Source organism: Colletotrichum destructivum, chromosome 5 (genome assembly GCF_034447905.1).
Source record: "Colletotrichum destructivum chromosome 5, complete sequence".
In the NCBI taxonomy this organism is placed as follows: Eukaryota; Fungi; Ascomycota; class Sordariomycetes; order Glomerellales; family Glomerellaceae; genus Colletotrichum; species Colletotrichum destructivum.
Window position 1 is genome coordinate 2,852,581 of NC_085900.1, and position 11,538 is coordinate 2,864,118.

An 11,538-nucleotide genomic window follows, 5' to 3' on the forward strand; every position below is an offset into this window, starting at 1 on the left:
TAGCCTGCCCCAAACCTACCCGAAGACCGGGAGGAGGTAAACATGGCAGGCAGCCGTTGTCCCCACTCTGCCTTAACTGGTAAGGTACAGAGTACCTAGACGACTTACCCACTAACTCACCTAGATATCTTCCACATGTCCAGTAGTGGATCCACGTGACGCCTTTTCCCCCTACCAGCCGCTGTGTCATCTTAATCTGTCTTCGCGCTCATTGCTTGTCACGTCTCAAGGCAAGGACAGCAGGAAGTGGTGTGCCCTAGAGACCAACGACATCGCTTTCCGGATCACCTGAGGTTGCATATTATACAGTGAAGAGAGACGTGGTAGAAGATCAAAACTATTCTCACATCCCTAAGACTCGTGAATCATTTCGGGCGACGTCGAAGTATGATAGCTACCTATCCTTCGACCACAGGGCCGAACCATCCACTTCCAAAAACGGCAAAGTATCCCGCCGTTTCGACCAACCCAGCCCCTTTGGTGTCCTCAACTCTCTGCCTTCTTGGCAAAAGCAGCGTCATTCTTCTCCATCTTTTCCATCTTTGCCGGGGTTTCCTCCCTATCTGCTGCTTGCTTCTTGTCTCCAGCCTCCTTGGCCACCTTCGCTTCCTTGGCCTCCTTCTTTTCTTCACTCACTAGGTGTTGCATATCCGACTTGTCCTTCTCCCACTGACTGCTTGCATCCCCGAACTGTTCCTTGACCTTCTTGGCCTTCTCGGCCTTCTCCTCGTCCTCCTTTTCTCTCGCGAGCCTCTCTTGCTCCATCTCCTGTGCCACGTTAGCTCTATACCCGCTATCTGCTTGTTGGGATATCCACGTACCTCCATATGCTTGATGTCGTCTACACTGGGCTCATAAAGATGCCAGATTGTGTAATGCGGCAGACCGACCACGCTATATTCCATCCGCTTGGCCATCTACTCGGCGTTAATATTGTTGCCTTTCTTCCATTGAGAGAACCGTCTTACCTTTCCAAACCCCTCAGTTTCGGCGTGCTTCTCAAAACTGAAAGCTGGGAAATGGACACCGGATCGGAATACCTTAGCCTTGGCCAATATACTGACACCGCCCACTCCATCAATCTCCATCTCCATGTCTGGATCGCCGTATGGATCTCGCAGGTACGCCAAGTGAGGCCGCCAGGTTGCATATTCGGCGTAGCCTTCGACAATCACGGCGTCCTCGTCGAGTGTATCCGCAAGAGCCAGTGCTGTCTCTGATTCTTGCCACGAATTTAGATCATATGGCTGTTCTCCGCCAAGCCAATCGGGTAAAGGGCGCCATACATCTGGAGCTGATTAGCCAGATTCCTGCAAACTCACAGCGCGTGTCGAGGCTTACTTGGCACAATGACATCCTTGTTATGACGCATGAGATCCTCAAGAATAGTAAAAGGGGCCGTCTCAACGTCGACATCCCGCCAGTACACCCATGAGTGGTAAGGTCGCAACGCGGCGCTCAAGAGCCAGTTCCGGGCTTGCGCCATCAGCTTCCTCCTGCTCGCCTGAGCAGCAAATCCGTGGCGACTTTCGACGTCCTGGTTCACCTTTTGTCCAAAATCCTTCTCGATGATGGATATTTCTCCATACGGTTGCTTCGCGTCTTCGTCGGCCTGAATCTCCTCAAGCATGTCGGAAAGAACCTGGAGGGTGTGATCCTTGGAGTCGGAAACGAGGAAGGCAAGGTCGATGAGGTGGTGAGGGTAGGTAAAGTTTCGCAAATGGGAGAAGAACATTGGCAAATGCGGTTCGGCATCCCTTAGAGGCACGCAAAGGAGAATGCGCTCCTCGCGTTCCCAACCTCGGGCAGTCCCTTGCACATTGCCGAGATCATAGTATCGTACCGTCTCAAGTTGAAGCTCGTTGGAAGCGGACAACAGGCCGAGAGAAAATATCGAAGTCAAGGAGGCCCCGGGCCAGACAAAGACGAGAAAGAGGATGGCGACAGCGACGACGATGACGAGGCGGGTCAGTAAGCGTTGACGACGGCGATTCGCCGGTGTTGATGCGCGCGGCTGGTATCTATCAAAACACAACGGATTAGTTGAGGAGGCACGGCGAGAAATAACAAGGGCAGGCGCGTGCATCAGGGGCACAAGTGTCTTCTTTTACCTGTGAGGGGAGATCTCGAAGGTGCTTCCCCGTGGGTATCCATTGGAGTAGCCACTGGCGTGATGCCGGGGCATCACCTTAGAGGTGGCCGAGGAAGCATACGATGGCAACATCCAGGGCACTGAGGTGGATGTTCAGTTCCCAATTCCGAGCTTGAGCTAAGGGGTGGAGGGTTGGAACGGCAATGAAGCACCTTGCCCAGCCCTTGGGAATTGTGAGAGCTAAGCAAACGAGAGCATCTATAACCACGAGAAACGAGGGCTGCGATCGGGCGACTGGGAGGATGCGGTTGTGTTGGGTTTGTTGAGCGAGCGTTGATCGCTGGGTCTTTGGGGCCACGGTCGAAGTGTCTTTGGCAGTCGTCGTTCGTCGAAAGGAGGAAGGTCGCCGCCGCGTCTTGGGATGGATGTGGTGAGGATGCGACTGAGTAAGGGGTCTGGCCGTGGAACACATCAGCTTTGGCTACGTATTATTTTATTTTCATACATACTCTGGTATCCAATCGATCCGAAGGTACCCTGTCTAGCTAGCACTCCCTTGTACGAACAGTGCATGTACTCCGCCAGGGGGCTAATCCAGCCTTTGCCCCTCTCCCGCGTCCCGAGGGGGAGGTACTTGTTATCTAAGGTACCTCCGCAAGGAAAGTAAACCCCTTGGAAGTGATATGATTGAATGGGTTATTGGCAAGCACCTTAGGACCTAGAAAGCTAATGTAGGGAGAGCTTAGGTAGGCTAAGAATTTGGTCGCTTCGACACTTAGTTTCACATACTTCTGTTTCCTTCAATCCCAACGATCAGTGTCCAACTGACTTCAATCTACTTACTTACCTACCTACGTAGGCACCAAAAGCCATGGGTAAAGATGTACTCGAAATTCATTTCTCAACTCATAGGAATATACCGAGACAAGTTATCATGTATATAAATTCATGAATGATTACAGCAGATGTGGAAGAACCCGATGGCTTAAATCTCCAAGCCGGAAGCGCGGCTAAGCTCGACAGACAGCAATTGGCAAGACCTGGCATTAGGTGCATGAACTGTTCGCGCAAACAAGCAAGCTGCCTGATCACCTTTGGGAGTGCGGACCAAGGGAGCTAACCAATTCTACAAGACGTATCGGCGAACTCATCTTCTCCGCTGATGGCAATTTGGAGGGGACTTCCATTTTCAATTGACTTCTGAGCAGGCAATCCACAATGCCTTACTCCCACCAGCGAGCAGAAAGAGCAGTGCTTTCACTCCCCGCAGTTATTCACTTGGTTGGCTAGTGGAATAGATCACGAACATGGAAATATTTTTACATCAAGCGCTTACAGGCATCCATCGTAACATGGTTTGGAACAGAAAACTACCTTGGCACATGATAGTCAAGCTTTCATTCGCTGGGGGGGGGGGGGGGGGGGGGCATTCATTATGGTGGACACATTAACGAAGCCAAGGAACTGCCAGAATGCGGCGCTCAGCGGAAAATAGGACACAAGCATTTGATAGGCGGAATACGGACATCACAGTGACAACATGCAAGTCAAATGGGAGATGTTCAAGTGGTAGCCTGAAAAGCCTTTCGGGAACCTGATGAAGAAAGTTAGCATCAGTACAAATAGAATATACATCGTGCCCGAGCTAAATGAAGCCATTAAATCAGACAAGCCGATTTTACTCATTCAGCCAAGCCGGCCTCGGCAACCCAGACCTTCAGAACGAAGAACCGAGAGACGAAACACTGAAGTCAAATGACGATCCCCGAAAGGACCGACTCCACCACCTTCCTAGCCCTCCAAAGAGAAGCTCCAGTGTGGGAGGATGACTCGGCTGGCATGAGATAGTTGAATGGATAAGCTATGGTCATCATGGTGATGGGCGAACAAACAGCTTGGGCAGTGCACGAGTGAGAGTATCCTTACCTGTTAGTTGCGGAATCGCTAGACACTGAATGAAGTTAGAGTAGCAATGGACTAGGAGTTTGCGACTCCTGCTCCAAACATCGTCTCTTCCTGCTTGAAGCAATTTGGTTAGCCAAAGCGTTTCTAGCGGTGTGCAATGGGGAGAAGTAGTGACGTCGTATCAGACAAAGTTTTTGGTATATGGGTAATCATCACAGTGTTCAGTAGCAGAACTGAATGAATAGGTTGTTCATCATAGTCGACGTTTCAAAGGACAGGAAAAAGCAAACGATTCTGTCGACTTACCCAATGTAGCACATCTGGTGGAGATGTTTGAGCAACAAGGTCCTCTCTTTCCATTGATTGGAAATCCTGAATCCCAGTTAGTGCTTGCTTCCCATTGCAAGTGCGGGATTATGTTCGAAACCCAGAATGGTTGAGTCAGATGGTGATGCATGTTTGTTCTTGCGCTCAGGAGGTCGCGGGAACGGTGTGTATGGTGTACATCATGGAATAGGAAGAAGGAGTGTAGGAAGTTGCTAACTTACAGTTGAGGAGGCCTTCGCTGGGGGGCTCAAGGACGCAGCGCTTTTGCTGGAGTCAATCACACATTTGTGGCGGCCAGAGTGTTTGTTAGGTGAGGGAGTTAAAAACTCGAACGGCTTGCAAAAAATTTTGGGCTTGAAGTATTTGATTGCTATATGGTTTAGTACCATATCTCTTGCAACCTCGCTTGGTTGTGGGGCAAAGCCAATAGTCAGAGTGCGACTGCCTATGCAGCTAAACGAGCTCAACAGGTACCCGCCGACGAGGCAATTGGTGAAAATTCACCTCAACCCACCTTGAAGCCTGTTGTCACTGGATAATTCCAAGCCGGAACAGAAGGATCGTTCCATTTGCCAACTTACATTCAACCTATCAAGGACAAGCAGGCGATTATAGGAAACACTAAGTTCGACCAGCCCAAACCGCTGCAAAGCTTCCGCTGGCCAACTCTCCGCGTCGGCTACACCTCCCTTGCCGCTCACTTTCTATCGACCGACTACACAGTATTTCTCGAGGTCAAGATGACTGATCGGCGGAGAATCAACGGGCCGCCCGGCGCAACAATGCCACCGGTCTACGACATCACCAACCAAACCTCGGCATCTCGGGCAAGGCCAGGAAATACCATTCGGGGCTTGTGTAAGTTCACTCTCGCCTTATCAGCCCTTTATGATACTGACTATAGCAAGTCCTCAAGACTGGCGTGACCCCGACGGCATCAGGTTCAGCCTATATGGAAATCGAACCGCCTTACGGTCATGTGAGCTCAAAGTCCAAGGTCAACGGCATGAAGCTCATCTGCACCGTTCATGGGCCTCGTTCACTCCCACGATCTGCACCATTCTCACCCTATTTGGTGCTCTCAACCCACGTCAAATACGCCCCTTTCGCTACGCGTCAACGCCGCAGCTATCTTCGCGACTCGAGTGAAAGGGACATCAGCGTCCACCTTGACACGGCTCTTCGTGGAGTCATCATCGCTGACCGATGGCCCAAGAGTGGCGTTGATGTTATTGTTACCATCATCGAAGGTGATCAGGAGCGAGAAGCCTCTCATTTTCAAGGCAACGAGGAATGGGATATGATGAACGTTCTCAGTGGGTGCGTCACCGTTGCCGCAGCCGCTCTCGCAGATGCCGGCATTGATTGTGTGGACATGGTCACAGGCGGTGTTGCAGCTCTTGTTGCTTCAGACAAGGGCGACACCAACACGCCGTCCATTGTGCTGGATCCAATCTCCCTGGAACACGAGAGTATTCTGGCCGCCTGTTGTGTTGCCTACTTGCCCAATCGCGCCGAGATTACCAACCTCTGGGTAAAAGGTCAACTTCCGCCATCCGACTCTTCGTTGCATACAAAACTCATAGGTCGTGCCATTCAAGCTTCCAAGGGCAACTACCGTGCTGTCCTTGAAAGACTACAAAACAACCAACCACCTAACAGCTAGAGGACCCGAACTTGAATAAATTAGTGCGGTGGTATACATCCTGGACCAGAAGTCATCGCCGGGTGCGCTATGCCTTCAGAAGAGAATGGTTTGCCGCATCATTGACGAGTAGCTGGGCCCTACAGACTTGGTATCTTTCATGGCGTGCTTGGAGCAATCGATGGAAACAAGGGGAGAAAATTGGATGAAGGCGAAGCAAGGCGACTGTACTGCGAGGAAGGTTTACGATACACAGGAGACTACTTCAAGAAGGTAACACCTACACGCAACCTTAAAGTATGTCAGAACATGACTAGTAAAAGATAGTGTAGGCATCCATCGATAGATGTTCCGAGGGCTTCAATGAGGGAAGGTTTGCTGCTTTTCGGGAGAGGAAACTCGGGGAACCTTGACAGGCAAGATACTGCATCGATGGTGGATAGTTTGAGCCGTTCAACGTTGCAGTCCAAGGATGGAGGAGCCTTTCTCGCAGTTGCTTTTTCCAAAGAACTAGCATACAGAGATATCATTTGATGTGGCTATTGGCATTTCAACGCATGTGCTGATTTTCTCCAAACTGAGATGATGTACCTCCTACCTGGCAGGTGTTCCATTTCGTTAGTGCCACGGCACGTGCCGGGGAGTGGACCGCGATGATGATGATGATGTACCCCATCGGGCAAGGCGGCACTCTGGTGGTACCTTAGCTAAGGCACCTACCTAAGGGGCAGTTCTTCCTTCGGACCCCGGCTTCCAGCTTCTCGGCCTTTCCTGCATCCGTTTGGCATTTTCCTCAGCAAGCGCGGTGGAGTGTTCCTCGCTGCGCTGCCCACCGTCGCATGCGACTACATCCCGTCCATCTCATCCGAGCTTCCGCCCGTCTCCTCTTTGCCTCCCCCTCTCCCACCTCTCATCTGCCAACCCCCATTTCCGTATCTGTTTGACCGACCGAGACCGACCGACCTCCAGCCCGATCGTTAGAAGAGAAAAAAAAAGAAGAAAAGACCCCACCACCGACGACTGCTTGCCGAGTCAACAACCCGTCGCTTCCCTCATCACCATCTACGGGATATCCCCTGGTGCTTTTCGCCCGCATCATGCTCTACCACCTTCGATACCACCGCTCATGATTCGTCTTGCGACGTATCCGCCCGAGCGACAAGCTGCTGCTGCTGCTGCTGCTGCCGCCTGTGCTCAAGCCCGATCAGAAAAACTGTGTCCCTCCTAGCAGATCATGGACACTGCTCAACAACCCATTGCGCTGGACAACCTCGGGGTCTGGCAAAACCTCTCGTTGTGGACTGCTGACCGCCTTCAATACGCCGTTAACGTCACTAAACTCGCTCCTTCCCTCGAAGACCTGGTATGGGCTGGCCCGAGAATGATCCGAAAGCTCACGGCCCATCTACATCTCCCCTTCCCCGATTCACTCGAAGCTCTTGGTCAGAGAGTCATACCCGAAGCGACTGGCTCTGGCATCATGCGTACTACCGACGCTGCCACGATTGCCGCCTTAAGCATGGACATCCCACCTCCAATAGGCAATCCTCATGGGCCAGGGCCTGGTGTTTTGACAGACCCCGATACCGCTGCTACCTCCCCAAACTTCTCCATGGAGGGCGCAAAAGGCCTTGGCAGTGTCTTTAGCTATGCTACTAGCAAATGGGCGCTCTGCTGTATTGCCATGGCCATTGTCCTCAACCGTACCCATATATTTGCCGCCACACGGCGACGCTTGCGCCTGACTTTACCCGTTCGACTTCTGCTCCGTGGCCTCCCAGTCCTTCTCTTCCTGGTTCAAGCCCGAGGGATCTTGCGCTCAATCCAGTGCCAGACCTCTCCAGATTTCTCCGAATTGCGATGGGGAAACACAAGTAAGAGTTCTGAACTGATGTTCTCTCAAGCTGGGGGCTTCCTTCATACCATGAGCTCTGCACTCTTGCTAGGGGCCTCAGACGAAGTATCATGCACGACGGTGGGCATGGTGCCGGTAAACATTGATGATACGTCACAGGACTTGCGGGGCTCGCTGTCTCTGTTATGGCCGCTCTTTGGGACTTTTTGTCTGAGCCAGTTCTTAGAGACAGTCTCCTGCGCCGTTCAGGGCCGCCCTGTGGCAGCGGAAACGGGTATGACATTATTCGAACACTCTCTTGCTTTTGCCGAAGCCGATGCCGCTATCAGTAACCAACTTGGCTGGGGCTTGTTTACTCAGTCACAAGCTGCAGAAGCAGCGTCAAGCGCCGGCGGCACCATTGCCATCAGTCGTTCCATGATTCTAAGAAGGGTCAACACTTCGCCTGAGGTTTTACTCGTCGCTTTTCTTTCGACCATGAGTCACATTACCAGCCATGTCCTTGGCATTTTCAATCTTCAGGCTAAATTTCGGCTCGTCAGTACTGGTTTCTGGGGCCTCTGCTTCATGGCGAGCATTCTCTGGAGTGCCTTTACTTTCTCTCTGGACGATCCAGCGAGGCAAGGTCTACTCAGATTTCCTACGGTTTGCATCATCGGCTTCATCCCCCATGTTCTTGTTCTTGGGGGGATTATCGTCTGCCTGATCATATACCTACTTGCTCTTGGTCTCGCCGCTCTCGGACAAACAGGCCAGAGACTCACTCTTCGAGAACGATTAGCCCAAGCCCACGGGAACATGCAAGCCAACCTTTCAGTCTCTGACATCCGCGTCAGCATGGAAATGGACTTCTACACAGCCTTGCTACGAACTGGCTTCGGCGCTATTACCATGGCAAGCGAAGCCGTTTACCTGAACGAAGACAGAGACGTTGTTATGCGGCCCCATACGTGGCTCGAGGAGGAAAGGTATCAAGAACTCGAGGAACTGCAGACGCAATGGATCGCAGCTGGCGCCACCGACTCCCATTACGACACGATAGGAACCATCGGCCTAGTGCCAGTGAAAGAAGATCACATTTTGACTACCAACGGTTATGCTCGCGAACGAGCAGCACAGAAGGTGCCCAAGTCCCGGTCAGGGGAGCGACGCCTGAGGGATGGTGTCGGCGCTGCGGAAAGAAGCGGCAGATGGCTAATGGCGTTGGATTTCCTCATGAACATCAACAGGCTGATATTCCGGACCTGGGCCACAGCCATGCTGAAAATCTTGTCCAAGATCGGCATCCGCCATCCAAAGTTCCTGCTTTGGGTTATTCGTCGACCAAAGCTGACCAATGACACGAAGAGTACGAATACTGGAGGCCGTGTACACCCACTTGCAGACTCTGTCGAGGCGTCCCTCAATATACCCAGGATCGATGGTGTTGACGTCGAGTCCGAGTTCAGACAACAAGCGTGGAGTGTTAGTCAGAGCTGGGCTCCTGTCGACGAGGCTGATCTCGACTCGAAGCTCTACGGGTGGTGGCTCGGAGGAGGCTGGTGGGGTACAAAAGACAACAGCGGCGAATACCAACCACCCGTGTCTGGCGACGAAGACGGCGACGACGATACCACCAGCGTTTTGTCCTTTAGTACCAACGATGAGAGAGAATGGGAGTCGGAAGGGGATGGGCAAAGAACGCCTACGCAGTCCAGGTCCTGGGTGTCCCGGGAAGCTACACCAATGCCCGAGGATTCACTTCAATTGTCGGACTTGGCACGCCTGCTGCATCCCAGCAACCCGGAGGAGAGAGAGGAGGCGTACGCCCTAGCTGCTCACCTGGCCAGCGACAGAATCATGACCCGATCTCAGTATCGCAGATCACAGCAGCTACAGAGAACGAGGATCTTACAACCAGCCGGGCGGACCAGCCGTGCCACGACGCGGCTGGCCAAGATGACGCCGGACGAGGAGTCCCAACGCTTGGAGCAGTTGTTACTATCTCGCCGCGCCCAACCTACGCGCCCCGTGGACGGTGCATCGACATGGGCAGAAGGGGCTGCTGGCCTCGGACCGGATGGCCCGCAATGTGTTGTCTGCCAGAGTTCTCCTCGCACCATCATCGTGTGGCCTTGCCGCTGCCTGAGCTTGTGTGATGACTGTCGCGTGTCTCTTGCTATGAACAACTTTGACAAGTGTGTCTGCTGTCGCAGAGAAGTCATCAGTTTCAGCAGGATTTATGTCCCTTGAGTCCTAGAGGGGTGGATGATGAGACGGCCATGAAGGCTACCGGGGAGATTTTTAAACCAGGGCTGCGGTACTCAACCCACGAAGAGTTTTGTAGGCGTTTTTGGCTTTCTGGCACGTTGTCGTTTCACTAGAGTCGGGGGTATTTTAATTGGCGAGGCATTTATTGTACAGAAATTCTAGGCAAAACATCATGCGGCGGCACCTGTTGTTGATGGTCATCCTGGGTCCAAAATCTACTCTACATCCCAGCCCATTCAACACAAAACGCGCGCACCCGTTTCGCCGATTCATCCATGGATGGAACCTCGCCGCCAAATAAGAAACCCTTCTTGACCGATGTGCCCAAGCGACCGCTGCCAACAACATCAAGCATGGGTATTTTTTCGTCCCAGGCGTAGTTTGTGGCGAGGAAGTGAGCATGGTATCTTAGTGGGTCACCAGGATAGACACTATAGTCGGCGCCGAACCGCAAACCAGGCGTCATAAAGTATCCCTTTGATTGCAAGTGTCGATGCAGAGCGCCGGCAGCAGGCAGACGCACGGCGTCACGCGCACCGCGCCCCGGTGTTTGCAACCCGCAGCTTGTTGTTGGCGTGACCGTCAAGGACAAATTGACATCGGCAGGATCGCGAGATTTACCACGACTGTCGTGCGCGGGCGTTCCTGGGGAAAACAAACCGAACAGGCCATCAGCTTCTGGGGCGGCAGGAGATGCCATGGCGCCCTTCGCCCTCCGCGTCTGTTCGGTCGCTGCCTTCTTGACATGATCCTCGGCCAATAGCTTCTGAGCCTTGTGACGGCGGTCCTTTAGAAGTGCAATGTATCCCTGACGGGTAGCTTTGTCCGAGGAGCGAAGCGACAACAAGTGGTGTGAAGTCTCGTCGACGAGACGGCCTACCTTCTTCTCGACGAGCACGCTGGCCTCCTCCGGAAGTAGCTCAAGCGGCAGACTCAAGAACACATTTTGTGTTGGATTCTGGGGTGTGGTTCCCACCAACACGGAGCAGATATTGTGATCGCGCCTGATTACGGCCACGTCATGAGCGTCGAAGACGAGATAGCGGTCTGCGATCTTGGAGATGCGCACCACAGGGACCTTTGTAGCATTTGACGTCGCCATTTTGTTTTCCTGCTTTGCAACCTGCCCCAATAATTCTTGATACGGCTTTGTCCCTGCAAATCGCGAATGTTAGCAATTGCTGATGTGAACCTGGTATTCAAGAATGGGAGGGAAATGATGCGGGAGCAAAAGAATCATATTATGTTAATGAAAGAGATATCGTCACAGAGTGTCAGTGGATTGACAGATTGATTGAGATTACAAGTTTAATCATATGAGCTCTAGGGAGAGGAAACAGAAAAGAGGTTGGTGAGTGACTTACCCTGGCGCTGAAATGCTGTTGGAGTCAGGAAAAGAAAGGGCAGATTGAAATTTTGGAGAGATCGGACTTTTGGATACGTTGATGGTGGGGCAAGGCGGTC

General features: G+C 52.4%; 4 protein-coding genes across 4 annotated transcripts; 2 read left to right on the plus strand and 2 right to left on the minus strand.

Annotated features, from left to right (window-relative positions):
- Window positions 1–345: 345 nt before the first annotated feature.
- On the minus strand, window positions 346–2,568 carry CDEST_08402 (Putative nucleotide-diphospho-sugar transferase). Its single transcript, XM_062924561.1, has 5 exons — window positions 2,112–2,568; window positions 1,342–2,021; window positions 969–1,288; window positions 822–917; window positions 346–768 (listed from the first exon to the last, which is right to left on the minus strand). The coding sequence occupies exons 1-5, from the start codon at window positions 2,222–2,224 to the stop codon at window positions 487–489; spliced, it is 1,491 nt and encodes a 496-aa protein (XP_062780612.1). The 5' UTR covers window positions 2,225–2,568; the 3' UTR covers window positions 346–486.
- Window positions 2,569–4,837: 2,269 nt separating this feature from the next.
- On the plus strand, window positions 4,838–6,529 carry CDEST_08403 (Putative ribosomal protein uS5 domain 2-type superfamily). Its single transcript, XM_062924562.1, has 2 exons — window positions 4,838–5,182; window positions 5,233–6,529. The coding sequence occupies exons 1-2, from the start codon at window positions 5,065–5,067 to the stop codon at window positions 5,988–5,990; spliced, it is 876 nt and encodes a 291-aa protein (XP_062780613.1). The 5' UTR covers window positions 4,838–5,064; the 3' UTR covers window positions 5,991–6,529.
- Window positions 6,530–6,754: 225 nt separating this feature from the next.
- CDEST_08404 (Putative Zinc finger, RING/FYVE/PHD-type) lies at window positions 6,755–10,061 on the plus strand. Its single transcript, XM_062924563.1, has one exon. The coding sequence runs from the start codon at window positions 7,204–7,206 to the stop codon at window positions 10,054–10,056; it is 2,853 nt and encodes a 950-aa protein (XP_062780614.1). The 5' UTR covers window positions 6,755–7,203; the 3' UTR covers window positions 10,057–10,061.
- Window position 10,062: 1 nt separating this feature from the next.
- CDEST_08405 (Putative tRNA intron endonuclease, catalytic domain, tRNA endonuclease-like domain superfamily) lies at window positions 10,063–11,464 on the minus strand. The gene has a single exon (XM_062924564.1). The coding sequence runs from the start codon at window positions 11,174–11,176 to the stop codon at window positions 10,295–10,297; it is 882 nt and encodes a 293-aa protein (XP_062780615.1). The 5' UTR covers window positions 11,177–11,464; the 3' UTR covers window positions 10,063–10,294.
- Between the last annotated feature and the right edge of the window lie 74 nt (window positions 11,465–11,538).

Coding starts and splice junctions, on each gene's coding strand:
- CDEST_08402 (XM_062924561.1), bottom strand. CDS start 2,224: ATGTTGCCATCGTATGCTTCCTCGGCCACCTCTAAGGTGATGCCCCGG. Junction 2,022..2,111: donor TTCGAGATCTCCCCTCACAG/GTAAAAGAAGAC, acceptor GTGTTTTGATAG/ATACCAGCCGCGCGCATCAA. Junction 769..821: donor ACGACATCAAGCATATGGAG/GTACGTGGATAT, acceptor AACGTGGCACAG/GAGATGGAGCAAGAGAGGCT.
- CDEST_08403 (XM_062924562.1), top strand. CDS start 5,065: ATGACTGATCGGCGGAGAATCAACGGGCCGCCCGGCGCAACAATGCCA. Junction 5,183..5,232: donor AAATACCATTCGGGGCTTGT/GTAAGTTCACTC, acceptor GACTATAGCAAG/TCCTCAAGACTGGCGTGACC.
- CDEST_08404 (XM_062924563.1), top strand. CDS start 7,204: ATGGACACTGCTCAACAACCCATTGCGCTGGACAACCTCGGGGTCTGG.
- CDEST_08405 (XM_062924564.1), bottom strand. CDS start 11,176: ATGGCGACGTCAAATGCTACAAAGGTCCCTGTGGTGCGCATCTCCAAG.